This window comes from Bos javanicus, chromosome 8 (genome assembly GCF_032452875.1).
Source record: "Bos javanicus breed banteng chromosome 8, ARS-OSU_banteng_1.0, whole genome shotgun sequence".
Lineage (NCBI taxonomy): Eukaryota > Metazoa > Chordata > Mammalia > Artiodactyla > Bovidae > Bos > Bos javanicus.
Window position 1 is genome coordinate 41209150 of NC_083875.1, and position 25235 is coordinate 41234384.

Below are 25235 nucleotides of genomic sequence, written 5' to 3' on the forward strand. Positions count from 1 at the left end.
CTATATCTAAAGGGTTAGTTTTATCTTGATGAAGGCAAAATCAACTTATATATTCCCTTTAAACAGAGAATATATATGTTTAAAGAGGACAGAAGATGATAACTATTTGTAATATCTGTGACAAATATATGTCTAGATTTTTAAAGATATTATGTTTTTAGACAAACAGAGGTTGGTATTTTTATATAACTAAATCTTCCATTGTGATTTTTTTCCATTCAGATTACACTTACAAAATTCTTTTTCATAAATAAATCACATAACTTTGTATCTATACTTTATTCTGATATTTTATGACTCTTTAATATATAAAGAATTTATTGTGTTATTGTGATAAAATGAAGTCTAATTTTTTTATGTACCTTACTGTTGGGATAGTTTATTGCTTGTAATGACGTTGGTTTTTCTTGTTATCATGTTCCAAAAAATCTATAGGTGTCAAATCTCAGTGGGCATTCTTAATTATCTCTAAGATATTTTCATCTTATTTTATCTCTGTATTTTAAAAACACTTTACAATATGGACTAAATATACTTGAGTTTGTTTTTGATATCACTACAAGTTCTGATTAGATACAGAGCAAATCAAAGAAAACATAATAGGAAGTTGGTTCCCAGAAGTGGAAATATCAAGGCCTGAAGTACAATCTGCCTCTAGCCACATTTTTCCTGAAACACCTGCCAGGTGTTATTAGAATTGGAAAGCTGACCCTTGTATTGACTCTCTAAGTCCAGTGCCTAACCTGTAGTTGTTACTTGATAAATGTTTGTGCATGAACCTTAGGGCATGATATCCTTTCCAGAAAAAAGTATTCTGAGGAATAGCCTTCCTTTTCCATCTGTCTTCTGTTTTCTCCTTCTCTTAGCTGCGGTCCAGTGCAGAGCTCCATTCCGACCTGCTCACAGACTGCCTCACGGTGCAGCCCCTGCAGCCCTCCACCTCCCCAAGAGACGCTGTCGATAGGGCGGTGGGATGCTCCCCAGAGCCCGGGCCTGACCTCTATCCAGGTAATATCAGCAAATTCAGCAAAGGCAGACCCAACCACATCAACTGTCCTTGTCTAGGCCCTTGACTCTGGTTAAAGGGAATGCATATATGAAAATGCTTCTAAGATCGTCTGTATTTATCAGTAAACTGCAATTTATCCCCCCCTGTCCTTCCCATCTGATTTGTCAGCAGACTGTTTCTTCTCATAAAGAAACAAAGTAAAATAATACATTAGCTCTTCTAGTCCTGGCTTTCTGCCAAAAGTTCAATGTACCCAACCCTCCCAGGTATCTTAAATTTATTAACTTTATTGAGACTCAAAGGAAGTCTTTCCCCCTTAAGCAGGTAACAGGCTGCCTGTGGATTTCTTAATGGAGCAGTCATTGTTGTCTTTGCATTGCAAAAGGAAGCCAGTCCCATATCTCTCAGAAAAAAAAATCACATCAGTAAATCAATTTGTAAGAATGTCCATTAGTGTTTGTCAACCATTGGGGGCGGAGGGATAGGATGGCACTCCCAGAATAGCTTCCTTCTGCCTAGGTTTGAATAATAGATGACTCTATATTTAGAAAAATGTTATGTATGCAGTGAAAAATGAGAAAGGATTATTATTCAATAAGGATATTTTTTTTTTTTCCATTTACTTTGTTAGCCTGGGCTTTTGTGCATTTTCCACTCTGTATAATAGTGATGTGCTGGTACAAACGTGGTTGGTTATAGTCTTCATATATGGAAAGCTCTTACTGTGCTTCATATGCTATGAATATGAAAGCAAAAATCCCACAACTCCACACTCCAGACAATGGGAATTTTCTGTTTTCTGTGAATTATAAATTCTACTCCCACCCCATCTGGTTCCAGCACCAGGTTTTGGCAGCAGATTGCTTTTTCTTTTTAAACATACTAATAAGCCATAAAGAATGAAGGATTTACTGATGCATAACAGTGGAACAGGAGAAAGCCATGCTTGTATAACTTTTTAAATTTGACAGTTCTCAACTGATCCAAAGGCACAGGAAAGAGTATTAAGCAAATGTTTTAAGAGGGCCAGTCATCAAGACATCCCATATATGCAACGTTGTCCCAATGTTGGTGGCCCTTTATCAATTGCTTTGGGTACTTACTCTTGGAGAAAACAAAGCCTTAGCTTTTGAGACCATAAGAGATTAGATGAAAGGTTATTTGAAAGGCTGACCAAGTCTGACAAAGGTTTTGAGTGCAGGTACACACATGAAATATGCCAGTGTACAATGTTATCAACACTCAAATATTTTGTATTAGATATATACATGAAAAAAGCATGACTAGCTTTTGTTTGCACATATGTCTGTTTGATTTGCCAAACATTTGATATATGAACATTTATTCTCACACATTAAATTACAATCAGTTTGAAACAGCCTTTAGGCTATCTCCCTACTTATTCAGTCCATAAATCCATAATCTTATTAAATACCTGGAACCCAACAATTAAAGAGACAAAATTAAACAGAAATCAATTGAAAAATGGCCCAACATCCAATATAAATAGTTTATGGTGAGGGGCTAGCCTTGTTGAGTTTAAACCTCCTGGAAATGGGTTTGGGAAGCCATGCTATCTTTGTCTATGAAAAACATTAGTACCTTTGCTGTATGTGGCATGCAGTATATGACTCACTTTCAAAACTCAGGAGTCACATTTGTCTTGTGTGGTTTTGGATGTCTGGTAGTATTGTTAAAGCTTTTTAAAATGGCTCTGTCATTCCAAACAGAATTCCTCTTTTTGTTTGTGATGCTTTTCTGCATTTGATCTTCAAAAAGAGCTCTTAGTTTTGAGCCTCTAACTGTGGCAGGCGAGCTGCCAGAGTGGACAAGGAGCCTAGGTTACCACAGCGTCAACAGAGCATCTTCACAATGACTCAGATTTTCTATGACTCTGGGAATATTGGGAACAGGCAGAGGGCCATCTTGCTTAACTTTGTTCCTAGAATTTTACTTCTCCAGTTAGCTTATAGCTATGAAAGTTTATCTGCCCTGCTTCTTTCTTTATTCCTGCTTCCCTCAGATTCTATTTTACTTTCTTTGTTCTTGACTTAAAAAAAAAAAAAAACTGATTATATTCTGTGTTTTGCTGAGAAGGCAACAAACCCAGAGCAGAACAAGGCAAGTGGAAAAACTAAATCACAAAAATCTGAAGCCTTCCTTTTATAGTTCTAGAAATTTACTTGCCAGGAGTGTATGTTCACACCAGTTTCAAACCTATGCTAAAGATCTATGGAAAGAAGACAAATAGCAAAAAAATACCAAAGGAAAAGGAAACTGTTCATCAATTAGTTCAATGTAAAATCTGAAATGTTAAGATATTTTGATGAAGATTAAGACTTGGTTAAATGGCAAAGGGATTTGGAGTTATTCCCTTAACATTCTATTACACAAAATCAAGAAAACATTTTTTAAAGATTATCAAGAACGTATACCTATAAGTGCTAATAAATTGATTTATCATAAAATATTTTGATGGAAACCTGTTGAGTGTATATGGGCAAGGGATCAAAATAGTTTAGCATGAACATCATGATTTTTTAGAAGCCACAATGTCTGGGGACTTGTGGTTTGAAGAAATCATGGTTTTGAAATGGAAATTTTTAGTGGCTAGTAGAGAATGATTTATAAGATTCCAAGACAGGAGTAGTTTGCAGAGCATTAAGGTGAACAGGGAAGATGGCAGTTATGATACGTACAAGTCTTGCAAGTTTCCTAACATATTGGCTTCCCTTATTGAAACAAACTTTTCAGTTGATAAGACTAAGTTTGATTGGAAAGGATTGCACAGTAAGACTTTTATTTCTTTGGAAGACAATATTGCCCCAGGTTAAAGCAGCCAAAAAATCACTTGAGGCCACACTGAGAAAGATTTTAAATTGAATTGTTTACTTGTCTTCTATTCTGAAAATCCCAGGGCTCCCCAGGCCTGCTCCTGGGTTAACGTGAGATTAATTTTGTGATCTAACAGGGAGGCCAGGGCAGTGATGAGTAATTCTCAAGGATGGCTCCTTATATTTCTGTGCTTTTGTTCAGAAGTTCTGTAACCCAGATAGATAAAGCCCCAGGCCAGCCTGTAAATTTAGGTGGTTTATGTGGTAATCTGAGGGAGAAGTATTTTATAGCCAGTAGATCAAGGTGTGAATGCCACATTCAAGGCTAAATGCCTGTGTAGATCTTCTCATCAGCTCCCTCAGTGAACTAATAAAGTAGATAAGCCTACAATTAGTGAGTCCTCAATATCATGGACAGCCTGGACCACTGCCTGGTCTTGGCGAGAGTCCATTCACGAATAAAACATGCTCTGTGGAAGAAGATCTGTCCTATGAGTGATTGTAAAAATTACAGCTCCCTCCAAACTAAAATTGTACTATAGACTCAATAAAACATGGTCTTTGCAAATGCCATTAACCTGAAAACATCATAGAGGCCAGTGTGCTTGTGATATTTGAGTCCCACAGTCCACCCATTAGGTGAAGAGCTAATACAACTGAATCAGGAAATCTACAAGAATGAGGGGATTTTATTGATACTACTTCTATTGGATTATTAAATATTTATGTTTTAGAGCCTATAAGTCCTATAGAATTATCCCAATTTTGAATGTAACTTTATAGATTTTTCAGGAGAAAAAGTAAATGTTCAGATATCATAGGGGACTACAGGAGGAAAATACAAGAGTTTCTTAGTGCAGAAATTTCTGAAGTCATAGCAGTTGATCCTCCATATTTGCAGATGCAGAATTTGAGGATACTGAAGGACTTCAGCATCCAGGGATTTTGGTATTTGTGGGGGTCCTGGAACCAATCCCCAAAGATGCTGAGGATACAGTCCCTTCCCTTCTTGGAGTACTGAAAAAATGAAGGCTTCTCTCTTGCAATACCATCACTTTTTGTAATAACTAGTACCATATTAAATCCATAGAGTATTTAGCATACTTCATGAAATAGTTAAGGTTTCATTTTAATGTAATGTTATGGCATATGTCTTAATGCATTTTCTACATTCTTGAGTTGAGGATATTTGCTATCTTGGGACAGCTTGCAGAGTTGTAGGGGCTAGAAATAGTTTTATATAAATGTGCCTCATATCGTCTAGTCTCAAAAAGTGGTTGTTAGGTCAAGGACTTTATTAGAAGTGTTCCCAATAGGTTAAACTTTATAGGAGAATTGTGAAGATCAAATAACATGATCTATATACAAGTCCTTAAGAAGCATATTGCTTTATAAAAAATGCAATAGTTATTACTTGCATTATCTCAAAAGCACTCCTTTGCTTAGAAGTCACAAGAGTTGAAGAAAGGACAGAACTATTGGGAATTGGTGTTGGAGCAACACTAATGGCCCAGTACCAAGAAGGAGGTAGATGCTGGGGTTAGAAAGGATTTAAAGGGAAACATTCAGCAGTAAAGTCACTGGCAAGTCTCTGTGATGTTACTCTGAACTGCTGTCAAAATCTTGCATTGTTTTTGTAACACCTCTTGGGTCTGTGGTTCGTCCACAGATTGCATTGACTCCATTGAGGGTAGGCTCAGGCCTCATCCTTCTGTGTTGTAGGCCCTGATAGCTTCAATTTCCAGCTTTGGTCCCCTGCTCCTGAGCTTGTCCTTTAGTACATGTCACATCACCTGAAAGACCTATGAAAATAGACTGCTGGGTTCCACCCCCAGAATTTCTGATTTAGTAGGTCTAAGTGAGTCACAAGAACTAGATTTTTTCTTTTTCCTAGCAAGTTCTCAGGCGACACTAGGTGCTACTTGTCCAGGGACCATACTTTGAAAGCCATTGTTCTGTATCATAAAGAGTGGGAATTTGACTTCTAGCAAAGCATGATCTGAATTTTGACTGGTGGGAGTTACAATAAGAATTGCCCCTAATTAACTGGATGAGAGGAATCTTTTCACAATGTATACATGTAGCTAATTACCATGATGTACACTTTAAATAGCTTACAATTTTACATATCAATTATACCTCAGTGAAGCTGAAATTTTAAAAGTACTAAAAAAATGAAGCGAATTTATCGTGTGAAAACTGTGATAGAAACCTGTCCACAAAAGGTGATTTTATGATATCGCTGACATGCTGTGTATTTATAATGATAAGCGGAATAATGCTACTCTGGTACTTACAGTTAAATAATTACAAAGATAATAAAACTGAGTCAAATAGTGGGGGGAAATTACCCTGTAGTATCTATTTCTGTTGCTTATTACAGAGACCCTATAGGTAGATATTGTGTGTCCTCCCACACCAGAACTATAATTGTACTGCTCATATTTTGGTTAAGAATGAGATCTTATAACCACTCAACTGAAGAAAATTAAATTCTGATTCCCAGCCAGCACAGGGCACATTTGTATGTATGCAGCCAAAATTAATGACTGTATGTTTGCAGGCCACCTAATTTGGTGCTTTAGTTTTGCATATCTGCTTATTCCCTTGTCTTCATGTTGCTTTTCCATGCAAGATTAAGCTGAATTATTTGGTTTTATAATATGCACAGGTTTTTGCTGTAAAAATATTTTTGTGAGTGGACAAAAACAATTCCATACCCTTTAGGGGGGTGGAGAAGGTAGTGAAGCTGGATGATTGTATCAACAGTTGTGTTCTCACTGGGTAAAGCCTAGGATTGTCTTTATACTATTATTTCTCCTGTCTCTCATGTTATTTTATTTTGTTGGCATTCACATGGGGTGTGGGAAGGAAAGGTTGGCCCTACTTTGTAGTATACCCCAACCAAGTCTTAGGAGGTAGATGGATGGCAAGATGGAGAATTCAGGATAGAATTTTGGAATGAGGAGCTAGTAGCTTCTGTGATTAGGATGCTTTGGGCCAAACTTCAGGGTCCGCAGTTTTGCCTTTCTGCTCCAACTGAATTTACCTTCCAAGGAAAGAGAGACGAGGAAGAGGTAGTTATATCTCTTTCACGTGAAGAATAAAGAAAAAAGAAAGTGGACATTTTCAAGGTGTTTGTAGTCACGGTGAAATTTCTTTCTTTTTTTTTTTTTAACATTTGTTAGAGCACTGAAAATAAATGTTAAGAAGAGCATAAAACCCCGAAGTGAAGGCCATCACTGCATTAGCTCAATATTACTTGTCCTGTTTTGCTGTTAACAGTAATAAGGGAGTATATTGCAGGCATTGTATAAAAAGGATATGTGGAATTGACCCATTCTGAGCTACCAACAGCACTGACTCCAAAGACTGCCTTATATGAAGTGTCTTCCTCCATATTGTCAGAGGATTATCTGCCCGTTCGGGTGCCCTGGCCACATCTTGAACCATTAATGCTTCTCTAACAGTAACCTTTGATTCATTGGAAGTTACAGCTGCCTTCTTGGGGCCTTAATTTTCCTACCTGAGTTTCAAGGCTGCTCTAGATTCACTTTCATGACATTGTTTCTAGTTGCTGTCTGAGTTTTGCTTCTTGGACTCCAATCATGTTCTTTCCTAGTGAACTTAGCTGCTCGTATCTGGCTTCTACTCTGATTCTCATCATCTCTGATTTCAGAGTTGAATTCCTACCTCACTTCAGTTCAGTTCAGTTGCTCAGTCGTGTCTGACTCTTTGCGACCCCATGAATCGCTGCACGCCAGGCCTCCCTGTCCATCACCAACTCCCGGAGTTCACCCAGACTCACGTCCATCGAGTCAGTGATGCCATCCAGCCATCTCATCCTCTGTCATCCCCTTCTCCTCCTGCCCCCAATCCCTCCCAGCATCAGAGTCTTTTCCAATGAGTCAACTCTTCGCATGAGGTGGCCAAAGTACTGGAGTTTCAGCTTTAGCATCATTCCTTCCAAAGAACACCCAGGGCTGATCTCCTTCAGAATGGACTGGTTGGATCTCCTTGCAGTCCAAGGGACTCTCAAGAGTCTTCTCCAACACCACAGTTCAAAAGCATCAATTCTTCAGTGCTCAGCCTTCTTCACAGTCCAACTCTCACATCCATACATGACCACAGGAAAAACCATAGCCTTGACTAGACGGACCTTTGTTGGCAAAGTAATGTCTCTGCTTTTCAATATGCTGTCTAGGTTGGTCATAACTTTTCTTCCAAAGAGTAAGCGTCTTTTAATTTCGTGGCTGCGATCACCATCTGCAGTGATTTTGGAGCCCCCCAAGATAAAGTCTGCCACTGTTTCCACTGTTTCCCCATCTATTTCCCATGAAGTGGTGGGACCGGATGCCATGATCTTAGTTTTCTGAATGTTGAGCTTTAAGCCAACTTTTTCACTCTCCACTTTCACTTTCATCAAGAGGCTTTTGAGTTCCTCTTCACTTTCTGCCATAAGGGTGGTGTCATCTGCATATCTGAGGTTATTGATATTTCTCCCGGCAATCTTGATTCCAGCTTGTTAAAAAGTCATGGATTTATAATCTTTATTGGAACCTTTCCCTGGGGATTTAATAAACAGCCCATTTCCATCTTATAGGAGAGACTACAAAAAGTAAAGTACCCAGTTGACCCTTGAACAATACAGGTTTGAAGTGTGTGGCTCCATTCCCACATGGGTATGTTTGAATAGTAAATACTTCCATACTACACAGCCTGTGGTTGGTTGAATCCTCGAATGTGGATAAACTGCAGAGGCGACTGTAAGTTATACAATACCTGCAATGCTCAGGGGTCACTTATATTCACTATTGAAAAGGGAATAAACTCTCATTATTGCACATAAAGGTTGTTCCTCGTACACATTCACAGGGATGCTTATCAAGTTTTCTGAGAAATGGACTCACTTCAGGAAAATGCATTGCATCCAGCTGCACCAGAAGATTTTGCAACTGGTCAAACAATGATCTAGGTTCCATATTTCTGAAGTACTAAGGCAATTGGGAGTTCTATCTACACAAAAGGAAGAATGGACAGTATTTAGTGTCTCTTTTCTTAAGTTACATTATTGGTCACATTTGTACAAGCCCCCTGATCACTGTGTAGCCAATCTATGCTCAAATAGGACATTTATAAGTGGAAATGTTACTTCTTCCTCTAACTCAAAATAATTTCCCTTTTACTGAGATCAGTTACTGATCTGACGTACATTAAATGGCATACAGAATGCTTAAAACATGCCTAATACACAGTCAATGTTCAGCATCTGTAGTTATTATTGTTACTTTTATCCAAATACTAGAAAAATATATCTCTGTAAAGCAGATAGAAAACAGGTGCCAAAAATTACCCACCACTCACATTATTTAAGAAATGGGGAAAATATGGAAGCCTGAACAAATTGGAAATTTAATAAGCATCATTCAGTAGAATAAAAGAAAAACAAAATATAATCCTTTATATTTTATATTTCAATAGTTTGCCCAGTAGTTCATATAGTGTTTTTAGTTAGGAAAATCTACTGTAGTTCCGTAGAGAAAAAACAAACTGGAATCAGAAACCCACAGAGTCACTTAGGTGGCAATGCCCCCAGAATCACAAAGTCAAAATTGTGTTTTGATGAGTACCAGTATTTGTGTATTCAAAAATAGCACGTTTTTTGTTTGTTTTGTTGTTTATAGACAGTATGCTATTGACAGAAAGAATGTGGGGCTCCTGAGCCCCCATTCTACTTCTCTGCTCACTGAGTGTTTGCTTTGTAAATGCTACATTTCCTCTTTGTAAAATGGTGATAAGGTTACTGATTTCATAGGCCTGTTGTGAGAATTAAGTGAGTTCACATATAAGAATTCAGTACACTGCCTGCAGCTGGTAGACAGATACTCAATTGGTGCTTTCTTCTTTTCCTTTCCCTTTGCTTAAAAGCTTAGGGAATTACTCACAAACCAAGCCTACGTCTGTGACAGGGACTAGGAGCTCTTCTATCCATTCCTCTTAGTAGTGGGTGCTACTACTTGGAGTTTAGAAATTGTTGTCCTAAGATAAAGTATTTCTTCCAAGGAGAATTCAAGTCAAGTTGAGGACTCATAAAATTCCGTATTCTAAGACCCTGCTTCAGATCTATACATTAGACATTTTTTTCAGTTGCCATGAAGTTTAGAAGTACACTTAGGCTGGTCATACAGAGTGTTGATAAATGTGCCTGGTTGATAAATGAACTTAATCAGCATTGAATCTGTGAGGGTGAAGTAGGTGGAGGAAACAAGAAATAGGATTGATGGCTTTGACCAGCCAATTGTATACAATCATCGTGTTGGCCTTGCTGAGGTATAACCTTGGTCCCTTTTGATATCATTTTGTAAATAGACTCTCCCAAATGTGTCATTTTTCTCAAAATACACTGCAGGGTGTCTAGAAAACTATTTTTGACTATTAGCTTATCTCAAATTTCATTTCCATACTTCAAAAACAGTCCCCTAGACTTTTCATGAGGGTTCTTGGTAGTTAAAATGCGACGGCTAATGTATTATTACACTGGGCCAACTCTGGCCTGCCTGCCTTCTGTTTTTGCATGGTCTAAGAGCTCAGGAGGGTTTTAAGATTTTACATGTAAAATATAGAAAAGACTTTTAGCCTTTAGGTGAGAACAGTTGCTCAAAGAATTGAGGACATTGCCTCTTGCCCGCAAAGCCTAAAATGTTTACTCTATGATCCTTTATGGAAAAGATTTGCCAACTCCTGCTTTATATTTACTTCTGGGACATTCATCAGTCACTTAGAGAGATCAAGGAAGCCTGTGACTTCCATGTATTTCATCATATTTTGTTTTAAACACCTTCCAGTACAGGTAGCTTTTATTGAGCCCTTCAATATTTTATTTAGCAAATATTTTAGTAGTTTTCTAGATAATAAGTTTGAAGAGATTTTTATACAGCCCAGTGCTTAAAACAGGTCATAGCAGAGCTGTTTCAGTTGAAGGGATCCAGACTACTTGTACTGCCCTTTGCCTAGCACCCCGAGTCCTCCCTTGGGCATTCTGCGGAATCCCAGATACAGTGGTTTTCAAATGAAGTTATTACCAGTTAAGTCTTCACGTTGCAAGCAGATACCTGCAGATTCAGCTTGGGCTGTGTTGGGAAGGTGGCCCAATATGTTGGTAAGCCCTCTCTAATGTGGCTCCCCCTTAGGAAGAAACTGCCAGAAGATGGGCAAGATTTGGTTCTTGTTCTCATGAGTCCAGGAATGACAGAGCCATGTGATGGAGAAATCACAGTTTAATTCTACCCAAGTCTGTTTTTCCTAAAAAAGATAAAAGCCTCAGCCCCTTGAATACTCGGGATTAAGTTTCCTAAAATCCAGATCTCTTGTTGATATATAAGTTAATGTCCAGAAGAAAGGCAAAAAGTGTAAATACTAAACTTTAGAAACCCATACAGTCACCTTCCAAAAGGAAAGATACTTTCTTCCTCAAAAATACACCTTCTAGCAGCAACAGAGATGCTTGAAATTAATATAATTGAAGATTGAACCCTCCATTCCACAAGTAGATAAAAGCCTTTAAATTCCTTGAGAGAGATTGTATGTGGGCATAAATTTAGGATAACATATAAATGACTTATCAGAGCCTTTTCTTGCAAGTAAAGTAGAGAAATCTGAAGGAAAAATGGGAACAGTGTCCACTTCATGGACAGAGTGTGAAAAAAGAGAGAAGGGGATTTTCTGGAGTCATAACAAAATCAATTCCTCATCTATGCAGATTTTCCCAGGCTTAGAGACAGTTACAGGCTTTGGTTCCCCCACTACAGCACAGTTCCCCCAAAGGGCTATTGTAAAAAGGAGAGGTTTCCTGGGAGAGTTCAGAGTTGGTGAATCAGCTCTTGAGTTGGCTAGAATATTGCATTAAAAATTAGATTGGCTATCTGTGCTAAAAATCTGTTTCCAGAAAGCATTCTCTGTGAAATGTTTTCAGAGGAAACTCGAGTGAGTGGAGTTGTCTTGGCAGTATCTGAAAGGGAGAAACATCCTTTATGGTCAGCATGTACAGGTAGGAGATAGCTAAGGAATGAATAATGAAGAGTTGGAGAACCCAGTATTTTTTTTTTTTTAACTAAAACTTCAGCTTTTGTGACAAGTCAGACTTTATTTCCAAAAAGAAAAAGAGATGAGGAACATTCCTGTAAGAATGTCCAGGAATGGTCATCCATTCCTGCTCCATCTTTCTTCTTTCTGCTTGCTGACTATGTTCAGAATGGGATAACAATACACAGAGGCAGTACTGGATTTTTCACGGATTAGTCTGAGTTGTTTGCTTGTTCAAGTTATTTTACTGACTTTCTGTGTAACTAACTCTCTGCAAGTGAATAAGTATGTAGGTTGGGAGGTGAAGGAAAGAAGGCTAAGGTATGAGATTTGAGGTTTTAGCTATGTCATAAATTGTCTCGAAAGACCGAAGAGGGCTGCATGAAATGTTGGTCCCAGAGCATTTGAGAGAGCTGCCAGATGCTGCCGTTCGACTTGTAACTAACAGTCTTTGTTCTGAAATGCAGTTGTTTCAGATGCTTTCCCTTTCCCTAACATGAAGTTAATTACACCTGGTATTTCAGAAGGCTTGATGGTAACCTTTGGCATTTACATGGATGACATCAGCTGTTATCTTCTAGTTGTATCCTGTGTATTCCAGAAAGGCATGTAAGCATGTATCCTCTTCCAAACAAATAACGTCTTTCCTGGCTATAAATCCAGCGGCATGATGTGGAAATGTAACTGGGCAGCCTTCATAGATGTTTGGAGCTCATGTGGGAATATCTATTTGTAAGAGAACCTGAATATTCATGTAACTGTCCAGACATCAATCAATTCTCATTTTACCTTATTTATTTCTGTTCCCCAGTGAACAGCAGTGCTCTTCAGCTCAAAGTTAATAGGCATGTTCTTCAGAGATGTACCCTCTCTTACCTTAATAGAACAGCTCCCTAACACATTTGTTTATCGGTTGCCAGGTAGCTTTCCCATCAGGTGACATGAGTGTGCTTTCTTTGTCTTAGTGCACCAGTGACAGTTACCACTGTTTGCCATCAATTAGCTTGGGGTAGCATGTCAAGGATGTACGGGTGGTGTCATTTTAGTCTGACAGCCACCCGATCTGGTTGAAAAGGGATTGTTTCATTATCCGCTTATCAGGGCTGCTGGATGATGATACTCTACACTGCAAAGCGGGAGGGGAAAAAAGACAGGCAGAAAGAATAGATTTTTAGAGATTGGCAATATTAAAATTATTTATGCCTCAAGGAGAAGGGAAAGATTAGAGAGCTGACTGGGCAAACCCTTAAGAAGCTTCTTTTTCCTAATACAGATGGAATATGGAATGATGCCCTTCCTGATGGAGAGAGAGAAGAAGCGGGGTGGAGGGGGGGCGGTGGTGGGTGGTGCTGTGCCCAGACATTAGGAGGAAAGAAAAAGAAGAACTAGCCCCTTCTACTCATAGGCAAGCAGGCAGGGATTAGCTGCCGCCCCTCTCCCATTTTCTAGTTAACCTCAGTCAGCAAATGCAGCCTTCCAAGTGACCCTGCCAGGGCCTGTGCCTTGCTAGAAAACTGTGGCCTGTGGATTTAGGTCATGAAAGCATTTTCCACTGAACAACAGTGCAACTAATTTTTTTCATGGAGAAATGCAAAGAACTACAGAAGATATTGGGCCCCAGATTTTCATTATTGAGGACCAAAACTCCAGTCTCCCACCCCCGCCTGTTTTCCTCATTTTATTCAGAATGACTGAGGGTAAGTTTTTTGTTTTTTGTTTTTTGTTTTTTTAATTCTGAAAATTAACCATGGCTGAATCTTAATGCTCTTGGAAAACAAACACAAAGAAGTGCTGAAAATGTAAAAATACTTCAAGATAAACTAAGCTTCAAGGGGGACAATTGTGTTGACATTTTAGTAACAGCCCATTTTCACTCCTTAAGGAAGTGCAGTCATGCATGAAAATAACTTGTTATCTTTTAAACTGAAACACAGTATGGGTTGTAACTCAAAGGTGTGTGTTACTCATGAAAAATAAAGTGCAGCGTTTTAACCCTATGAGGATTCTTTCACAGGCCCTGAACCTTTGTAGTAACTTGCATTAGAAAAATGGATTTGGCAAAACTAATACAATTGTGTAAAGTTTAAAAATAAAATAAAATTTAAAAAATTTAAAAAAAAAGAAAAATGGAACAAAAATACTTATTATTAGAGAGTATGATGTATATACTCTCCTGCACTTTAAAATGACTCTGGTTCACAGTTTGTATTTGTATGCATCTTTAGGTAAGAGGCCATTCTTCATTGGAGATTTACCATTTTAGAGCAACATATACCTTTGTCTTGGAGAAGGCAATGGCACCCCACTCCAGTACTCTTGCCTGGAAAATCCCACGGACGGAGGAGCCTGGGAGGCTGCAGTCCATGGGGTCGCTGAGAGTTGGACACGACTAAACGACTTCACTTTGACTTTTCACTTTCATGCATTGGAGAAGGAAATGGCAACCCACTCCGGTGTTCTTGCCTGGAGAATCCCAGGGACGGGGGAGCCTGGTGGGCTGCCGTCTATGGGGTTGCACAGAGTCAGACACGACTGAAGCGACTTGGCAGCAGCAGCAGCATGCCTTTGTCTTCCCCATCCTATTAATTATAAGATTAATTACAACAATATAAATAGCCAAGGAATAGAATCAATGACTTGTTGAGCACTTAACCATGGTCTGCACACTGTGCTAAGTGTTTTCTATATATTGTATAATTCTCCTCACCATCCTGCGAGGTATTATCCTTACTCAAGATGAAGAAACAGAGCTTAGGTTAAGTGACTTGCCCAAGACACCTTGCTGCTGCTGCTGCTAAGTCACATCAGTCATGTCCGACTCTGTTCGACCCTGTAGACAGGAGCCCACCAGGCTTCCCCATCCCTGGGATTCTCCAGGCAAGAACACTGGAGTGGGTTACCATTTCCTTCTCCAATGCATGAAAGTGAAAAGTGAAAGTGAAGTCGCTCAATTGTGTCCGACTCTAGCGACCCCATGGACTGCAGCCTACCAGGCTCCTCCGTCCATGGGATTTTCTAGGCAAAAGTACTGGAGTGGGGTGCCATTGCCTTCTCTGAGACACCTTGCTAGTAATTGGTAAAACTCAGATTGAAACCCAGGCCCACCTGACCCACAGTGCATACTCTTTATTCCTTTCATAACCACCCTGACACTCTCTCTCCCAAGTGCCCAATTTCTGGTGAGCCTGAAGGAGCTAAAATTTTCACTACAGTTCAGCTGTTTTCCAAATCCTTCCCAGGTTCAAATTTCTCCTGCAGGGAACCTTGGAGAGGAAAGAGAGAGACAAGACTGAGCTTACCATTTGAATGGGGCCTCTAATTCTTTTTAATATCTCTGTGAAAGCAGCTTATCCCCTGTACCCAGACCCTGGAAATAATGCCCTGGAGATGAGAGGTAAGTCCATAGCTCTTCCCATGTACCAGTCATCAAGCATTAAATGTCATTGCTCAGTGTTCCAGCATTCCTTTGACACTGATTATAAGAGAATTCACAGTTTGTGGATAGGTTCCCCCTTTCCTCTGAAAGTAGGCCCTCTATGAAGTGCAGCACCATGGCTTTTCAAGTAATCACAAATGACTCCAAAAGCAGATTTACTATAACTTCCCAGTGGCAACAGATCTGCCCAGGAAATCTCTTCTTCATGTATCATTGACGGAGACAGTGGCCTTACAGCCCACAACAGAAAACATCACGCTTGCTTGTGGTAACAGGTGCATACATCTGATAGTTCATGAACAACCCCTCCCTGCCTTATTTCTTTCTCCATCAGTGGATTGACATGCTCCTGACAAGCATCTGAAATCTTTATTTCAGAAAAAAAGCACATCTCCTACCAGCTGTTTGTTTTCCAAACCAAATAATTCAGTTAATTTCTTGCCTGAGTTAATTTTCAGAGCTAGAAATTTTCTCTCAGCTACGTTGAGGTCTCTTTAAGTGCTTTTAGGGTAGGTAGAAACAAAAATGGGAATATACTTTTTGACCCATAATCAGCATTTTGGTGGTTAAAACTATGCATGTGCATTGTGTGTGGTGGGGAAAGAGTGCCTAGGGATTTCACACAGCCTTTACAAATGGAGTGTGCAGGAATTCTGATACAGTATCAACACTCTTATGCCTTTCTTTAGGGATTTTTTTTTTTTTTTTTGCATTCATCCTGCATTTGAGAGGCAATATAGTATGATGGTTACAGGCATGTGTTCTGAAATCAGGTTTCCTAGGTTTGAATTCCAGGTCCACTACTTATGAGCCACATGACCTGTGCCAGGTAATCTAATCAGGAGAAACTGGAGAAAAGTTTGCAAGTACTGAATAGATGTTAACTATTGAAACCGGGGTGTGAGGCAGACAAGAAGATGAAATACAGCAGAGCTATGGTCCCACACCAACTGCTCAAAGTGCAGTCTGCTTACCAGCAGCCTCAGCATTGCCTGGGACTTTGGGAACTTAATAGAAATTCAGAATCTCAGCACTCATTGCCTCCAAGACCTAGTGAATCCAAATCAATATTTTTCCCTGGTCATTGGTTTGCAAATTAAAGCTTGAAAAGCAGGATTCTAGTTGCTCATACAGTTTTGAACAGGAATATGCCCTCCAATTGACTATTTTTAACACCTAAGCCTGACAAGGGAGATCTTCTTCCCTGCCTTCTAAAATGATGAAAACCTAGCCACCAAACAATGCCTATGGAAGTTTCCCTGGCTCTGCCGATGGTCCCGAGACAAGTGGATTTCATTTCATTTCATTTCAATGCCTCCCTCCAGTCACACAGTGAATACATGACAACTGAAGAATTCCCAGGGGTGTCCTGTCCATGCCCATTAGACATAAAGATTAATTGTTTTCATTTGGGTATAGAGAGAGAGCTGCCCATTAACCCAAACTAAACTGAGCCTGTTAAAGACTCAAGCCTAGAATGCCATGGTCCTAGTAGCTGGTGAGATGACATCTGGGGACCACATAGATCAACACATGCTGCTTTGTCAAAATTAAAAAGCCCAACTGAGTCACCTCCACCTACCTCTATAAGGAAACGGGATGAGGGACTTTGGTGAGCTAAGCCCCAGAGAGAAAGAAAGCCTAAAGCAGCAGGGAGGCCAGCTGCTGGTCCTTTGCTGGAAGAAGGGCTCACAGATTCATCTCAAGACCAAGCTTTTATTTCCTTGGGGAGTCCACCATCTCTTAATCACAAAAGCAATAAGAATTTCCAATATGTTGCTCTGCCATGCCTAATCAGTTGTTCCAGCTGCCAGTCATCAGCACGGTCTAGGGGCTCACCTAAAAGCCCTCTTCCAGCCCTGAAATCAACACTGACCCCTGAGGTGATGCCCCTGTAGGTAGCCTGTGTGTGCTGGTTTATTTGATCACAACAGTTTTGTTAATATTGCCCTGGATGCTGGAGGGTTCAGTTCTCTTCCTTAGGCTTTGATTGATAGGCCTCATTGTATGCCCCATTAGTAGAGTTTGGAAAATCATTCTGAGTGTCTATGGAAGGAAATTTTTCCTTTTGCAAATGACCTTACCCTTGCACTCTAACATAGAGATTATCTTCCCTAGGTTAAAAAAAAAATCACTTGGCAAAGCTCAAGCATTTGTCTGTATTTGTTGTAGTGGGCTGGTCTATGTGAAGTTCTCAGGTATTTGAGACATTAAGAGATCAGCACTTGCCTGGTCCATAGTGAAGTGAAAGTTGCTCAGTCATGTCCGACTCTCTGCAACCCCATGGACTGTCCATGGAATTCTCCAGGCCAGAATACTGGAGTGGGTAGCCTTTCCCTTCTCCAGGGGATCTTCCCAACCCACGACCCAGGTCTCCCGCATTGCAGGCAGATTATTTACCAGCAGAGCCACAAGAGAAGCTCAAGAGCACTGGAGTGGGTAGCCATTCCCTTCTTCAGGGAATCTTCCCGACCCAGGAATTGAACCGGGGTCTCCTGTATTGCAGGCAGATTCTTTACCAACTGAGTTATCAGGGAAGTCCATAGTAGGGGCTAGAAAGTTGTGTTTGAATGAATAAAATAAAATTCTTACACCACAGTGAGATAGAATCCTGGGTGAATGACTTTGATAGCTGGAAATTCCTAGAAGTCTCTGTAGGATGCATTTCCTATGCTATAGTGGAAGTATCTGAGAAATGTGGATCTTTGAAAGAGTTCAAGAGCAATCCTACTGAAGCCATCACTACCTGATCCCAAAGTTGTGTCCATTTTATATTAAGGTATGTGAGTTGGGATTTAGATGAACATTGCAAAGCCATGCTCTATAGTTCAGTTCAGTCGCTCAGTTACATCCTACTCTTTTCTACCCCATAGACTGCAGCTTGCCAGGCTTCCCTGTCCATCACCAACTCCCAGAGCTTGCTCAAATTCATGTCCATCGAGTCAGTGATGCCATCTCATCCTGTCGTCCCCTTCTCCTCCTGCATGCCATCTTTCCCAGCATCAGGGTCTTTTCAAATGAGTCAGTTCATTGCATCAGGTGGCCAAATCATTGGAGTTCCAGCTTCAGCATCAGTCCTTCCAATGAATATTCAGGACTGATTTCCTTTAGGACTGAGGTTTGATCTCCTTGCAGTCCAACACCACAGTTCAAAAACATCAATTCTTTGGCACCCAGCCTTCTTTATGGTCCACCTCTCACATCCATATACGACTACTGGAAAAACCCTAGCTTTGACTAGATGGACCATTGTTGGCAAAGTAATGTCTTTGCTTTTTAATATGCTGCCTAAGTTTGTCATAGCTTTTCTTCCAAGGAGCAAGCATGTTTTAATTTCATGGCTGCAGTCACCATCTGCAGTGATTTTGGAGCCCAAGAAAAGGACATCTGTCACTGTTTCCATTGTTTCCCCATCTGTTTGCCATGAAGTGATGGGACTGGATGCTATGATCTTAGTTTTCTGAATGTTGAGTTTTAAGCCAGCTTTTTCACTCTCCTCTTTCACTTTCATCAATAAGCACACTAGTTCCTCTTCGCTTTCTGCCATAAGGGTGGTGTCATCTGCATATCTGAGGTTATTGATATTTCTCCTGGAAATCTTGATTCCAGTTGTGCTTCATCCAGCCTGGCATTTTGCATGATGTACTCTGCATATAAGTTAGATAAGCAAGATGACAATATACAGCCTTGATGTAATCCTTTCCCAATTTGGAACCAGTCTGTTGTTCCATGTCTGGTTCTAACTATTTCTTCTTAACCTGCAGAAAGGTTTCTCAAGAGGCAGGTAAGGTGTTCTGGTATTCCCATCTCCTTACGAATTTTCCACAGTTTGTAGTGATCCACACAGTCTAAGGCTTTAGCGTAGCCAATGAAGCAGAAGTAAATGTTTTTCTGGAATTCTCTTGCTTTTTCTATGATCCAACAGATGTTGGCAATTTGATCTCTGGTTCCTCTGCCTTTTCTAAATCCAGCTTGAACATCTGGAAGTTTTAGGTTCATGTACTATTGAAGCCTGGCTTGGAGAATTTTGAACATTACTTTGCTAGCGTGTGAGATGAGTGCAATTGTGCAGTAGTAGTTTAGACACTCTTTGGCATTGTCTTTCTTTGAGATTGGAATGAGAACTGATCTTTTCCAGTCCTGTGGCCACTGCTGAGTTTTCCAATTTTGCTGGCACATTGAATGCAGCACTTTCACAGTGTTGTCTTTTAGGACTTGAAATAGCTCAAATGGAATTCCATCACCTCCACTAGCTTTGTTTGTAGTGATGCTTCCTAAGGCCCACTTGACTTTGCACTCCAGGATGTCTGACTCTAGGTGAGTGATCATACTATCATGGTTATTTGGGCCGTTAAGATCTTTTTTGTATTCCTTGAGTTCTTTTGTATATTCTTGCCACCTCTTCTTAGTATCTTCTGCTTCTGTTAGGTCCATACTGTTTCTGTCCTTTATTGTGCCTGTCTTTGCATGAAATATTCCCTTGGTAGCTCTAATTTTCTTAAATCTCTAGTCTTTCACATTCTATTGTTTTCCTCTATTTCTTTTCATTGTTCACTTAGGAAGGCTACTTTATCTCTCCTTGCTATTCTTTAGAACTCTGCATTCAAATGGGTTTATCTTTCCTTTTCTCCTTTGCCTTTCACTTTTCTTCTTTCCTTGGGTATTTGTAAGGCCACCTCAGAGAACCATTTTGCCTTTTTGCATTTCTTCTCGAGGGTGGTTTTGATCACTGCCTCCTATATAATGTTACAAACCTGCATCCATAGTTCTTTAGGAACTCCATCAGATCTAATCCCTTGAATCCATTTGTCACTTCCACTGTATAATCCTAAGGGATTTGATTTAGGTCATACATGAATGGTCTACTGGTTTGCCCTACTTTCTGAATTTTGCAATAAGGAGTTCATGATCTGAACCATGAACTGCTATGATTGAGTAGCCATCATAGTCAACAAGAGTCCAAAATGCAGTACTTGGATGCAATCTCAAAAATGACAGAATGGTCTCTGTTCATTTCCAAGGCAAACCATTCAATATCACAGTAATCCAAGTCTATGCCCTGACCAGTAACATTGAGGAGCTGAAGTTGAATGGTTCTATGAAGACCTACAAGACCTTCTAGAACTAACACCCAAAAAAGATGTCCTTTTCATTATAAGGGACTGGAATGCAAAAGTAGGAAGTCAAGAAACACCTGGAGTAACAGGCAAATTGGGCCTTGGAGTACAGAATGAAGCAGGGCAAAGGCTAATAGAGTGCATACTCTTGGCAGAACTGAGAGTATGCCAAGAGTATGCACTGGTCATAGCAAACACCCTCTTCCAACAACACAAGAGAAGACTCTACACATGGACATCACCAGATGGTCAACACCGAAATCAGACTGATTATATTCTTTGCAGCCAAAGATGGAGAAGCTCTATACAGTCAGCAAAAACAAGACCGGGAGCTAACTGTGGCTTAGATCATGAACTCCATATTGCCAAATTCAGACTTAAATTGAAGAAAGTGAGGAAAACCACTAAACCATTCAGGTATGACCTAGATCAAACCCATTATGACTATAGAGTAGAAGTGAGAAATAGATTTAAGGGACTAGATCAGATAGACAGAGTGCCTGATGAACTATGGATGGAGGTTCGTGACATTGTACAAGAGACAGGAATCAAGACCATCCCCAAGAAAAAGAAATGCAAAAAAGCAAAATGGCTGTCTGAGGAGACCTTACAAATAGCTGTGAAAAGAATGGAAGCAAAAAGCAAAAGAAAAAAGGAAAGATATACCCATTTGAATGCAGAGTTCCAAAGAATAGCAAGGAGAGATAAGAAAGCCTTCCTTAGTGATCAATGCAAAGAAATAGAGGAAAATAATAGAATGGGAAAGACTAGAGATCTCTTCAAGGAAAGTAGAGATACCAAGGGAACATTTCATGCAAAGACAAGCTCAATAAAGGACAGAAATGGTATGGACCTAAGAGAAGCAGAAAATATTAAGAAGAGGTGGCAAGAATACACAGAAGAACTATACAAAAAAGATCTTCACAACCCAGATAATCATGATGGTGTGAATCACTCACACTCACCTAGAGCCAGACATCCTGGAATGTGAAGTCAAGTGGGCCTTTGGAAGCATCACTATGAACAAAGCTAGTGGAATTGATCGAATTCCAGTTGAGCTATTTCAAGTCCTGAAAGATGAAGCTGTAAAAGTGCTGCATTCAGTATGCCAGCAAATTTGGAAAACTAAGCAGTGGCCACAGGACTGGAAAAGGTCAGTTTTCACTCCAATCCCAAAGAAAGGCAATGCCAAAGAATGCTCAAACTACCATACAATTGTACTCATCTCACATGCTAGTAAAATAATGCTCAAAATTCTCCAAACCAGGCTTCAGCAGTACGTGAACCGTGAACTTCCAGATGTTCAAGCTGGTTTTAGAAAAGGCAGAGGAATCAGAGATCAAATTGCCAACATCCGTTGGATCATCGAAAAAGCAAGAGAGTTCTAGAAAAACACCTATTTCTGCTTTATTGACTATGCCAAATTCTTTGACTGTGTGGATCACAATAAACTGTGGAAAATTCTGAAAGAGATGGGAATACCAGACCACCTGACCTGCCTCTTGAAGAACCTATATACACCTCAGGAAGCAAGAGTTAGAATTGGACATGGAACAACAGACTGGTTCCAAATAGGAAAAGGAGTACGTCAAGGCTGTATATGGTCACCCTGCTTATTTAACTTATATGCAGAGTACATCATGAGAAACACTGGGCTGGAGGAAGCACAAGCTGGAATCAAGATTGCTGGGAGAAATATCAATAACCTCAGATATGCAGATGATACCACCCCTCTGGCAGAAAGTGAAGAAAAACTAAAGAGCCTCTTGATGAAAGTGAAAGAAGAGAGTGAAAAAGTTGGCTTAAAACTCAACATTCAGAAAACTAACATCATGGCATCCGGTCCCATCATTTCATGGCAAATAGATGGGGAAACAGTGGAAAACAGTGGCTGACTTTATCTTTTTGGGCTCCAAAATCATTGCAGCTAGTGACTGCAGCCAAGAAATTAAAAGACATTTACTCCTTGGAAGGAAAGTTATGAGCAACCTAGACAGCATATTAAAAAGCAGAGAGAGACATTACCTTGTCAACAAAGGTCTGTCTAGTCAAGGCTCTGGTTTTTCCAGTGGTCATGTATGGATGTGAGAGTTGGACTATAAAGAAAGCTGAGTGCCACAGAATTGATGCTTTTGAACTGTGGTGTTGGAGAAGACTCTTGAGAGTCCCCTGGACTGCAAGGAGATCCAACCATTCCATCCTAAAGGAGATCAGCCCTTGGTGTTCATTGGAAGGAATGATGTTGAAGCTGCAACTCTAGTACTTTGGCCACCTGATGCAAAGAGCTGACTCATTTGAAAAGACCCTGATGCTGGGAAAGATTGAGGGCAGGAGGAGAAGGGGACAACGTGGTTGTGGATGAGATGGTTGGGTGGCATCACTGACTCAATGGACATGGGTTTGGGTGGACTCCAGGAGTTGGTGATGGACAGGGAGGCCTGGCATGCTGCAGTTCATGTGGTCGCAGAGAGTTGGACACGACTGAGTGACTGAACTGAACTGAACTGAACTGATCTGAGCCACAATTCTATAGTTAATTCCTCCAAGTCTCTGGTCATTATTTTTGTCTCAGGCAGTATCCCCAAACGTTGCCTTGGACTCTGCTTGCAAAGCACTCTGTGTCAACACTGAATTATAAGCTTCTACAAAATTATCTAAGCAGAATAGAATTTGTTTTATACTTCTCATTCTATCTGTTAGAATATAAAGGCAAATCACAGGTTTCCTTTTGCTGACAGGTAATTTCTTATACCCTACCTAAGAAACTGCTCCATACACTTTCTTTACCAGCTGAGCCACCAGGGAAACCCATACACTTTCTTTAATATGCTTCAAATTGAACCCTAAAGCCTCCCTTCCTTATTCTTATGGGGTCCCCAGTCAAAGGGTCTCTGCCTGTTTCAGTGCCAGTCACTGGCTATAGCAGTGAATGGAAGAGCTGTAGATGTATGTTTTAACTGTTGATCAGTCAACACGTGACCTCAGCACAGCTGGAGGGCAAGTTTCTGAGCCTTCAAACCTAAACCATACACCTCTTATGTTCCATCTCACATCCCCTTCACTACCTGTCCCTACCTATGGCCATTGCTATGGCAACCAAGCATAACTTGGCAGCACCTCCCCTCAAATGCACTAGTTTTCTGTCCTCAGGCTTCCCTGATGCCCAGATGTTGGGCATCTGTGAGAACTTTTAACCACTGTGGTACATGTACCTACTTGGAAGTGTGAGAGAAGTAATACCCTTTACCAATGGGGGACAGGAGTTGGTGGATGAATGTTCCTTTCTGTCCTTGTCCTGTTCATGGAACCCAGGATGGTCTCCAATGGCATTTAGATTGTGTTCATTTTCATTTACTAAATAAACATGAATGATGCATTGGAGACAGTAGGCACCAAGAGTATCTGGTTCCCTAGTCTATCCCCAAACCTGGCTCAGTGTTTGTCACATGGTAGGTACCCCATAAATACTTGTGGAATAATTGGCTGCTGAGAGATAAATGAGAAGAACACAAGTAACTGTATGCACACAGCAAAAATACTGAAATAAGTACAGAAAGGTAGAGGATATGACAGGCAAAAAGCACAGTAGCATACATTGCTATGACATATTTGAGGTGTGGTCAGTTGTCTGATTTGGCCAGAGATTAGGGCACATTTGGAGGCCACAAATGAGATAGTATGTTATAGACTTGGACACTATTTGATGCTGTATCCTAGTAAGTCTCAGTATTTTGGTATAATGATTTATAGAGATCTGTACCCCTTATTCAACTGCAACCTCCTCAAGGATAGGAACCCACATATAGTAGAGTGGCTAGCATGTAGTAGATACCAAATAAATATTGAATTAAAAAAAGTAATGGTTGGAGAATGGGTGGATGGATGCATGATTGATGGATGATTGGGCCTGGTTATTAAGTGGGCTGAAGGAGAGGACCTTAATCAGGCCTGACTTTCAGTGTGTGGCAGGCTACACACAATACCAAATTTCACAGCCTATTTCATTGCAGCTAATGCAAAAACAAAGCTAATATCACTAATGTAGACCTTTGGGGAGTAGCACATTTTCTATCGAAACACAGAGCAGAGCATGGAGTGTGCATACCAGATTTCTCTGTTACTCATGGGTTGTAAACAGCAAGGCAGCACTTGCCTGTGATAAACACACACACACACACAAAAACACCTCCAGGGGATAATAAGTGATGGATGCATTCAGCAGGTACAACAAAATAAATAAGAGAATTCACGTTTCCACATTAAGGCACACAAAAAATTAGCTGTGTTTTCACAGTGTCTCTGTGACCTCTTATTATTCCATTAGTTTTTGGAATAGTATATAAAACACCAAGCTTCATGCTGACAAACCCCGTATTGAAACTATTGCCACAGTCAATCCAAACAGCCTTCTCCCGTGGGTAAAATTATTATTTGGAATACAAGCAGAATGTGGTTGCCTGAGCGAGCTGAGCATAAATGAGGTAGTGATTCATAAGGTGACTAGCGAGTTTGCAAATGTGCGGCTCTTCTGGAGGCTGACGTGCAGAAGCTCTGCATTGCCCTTTAGAGCCGGTAAACATTTTCTAGTCTCACCACCTCTTCAAGACCTGGAAGACAGTGGAGGATGCAGGCGTCTGAGGACAGAAGTCAGCCTGACACAATGCTGACTTACCAAAAATAAAACCTTCAAATCAGATCACACTCCTGTCAGTAGCTTTTTGAGCGGGAAGATGATAATTCTGCTTCTTCACATGTTC

General features: G+C 40.2%; 1 protein-coding gene across 4 annotated transcripts in view; it reads left to right on the plus strand.

Moving 5' to 3' along the window:
- Positions 1-25235, plus strand: part of GLIS3 (GLIS family zinc finger 3) — a 499909-nt gene that overhangs the window by 420228 nt on the left and 54446 nt on the right. For all 4 annotated transcript variants that reach the window (XM_061425406.1, XM_061425407.1, XM_061425405.1 and 1 more), the window contains one exon: positions 867-1008. In XM_061425406.1, coding sequence (XP_061281390.1) covers positions 867-1008 — 142 coding nt within the window. The remainder of the gene's footprint in view (positions 1-866; positions 1009-25235) is intronic.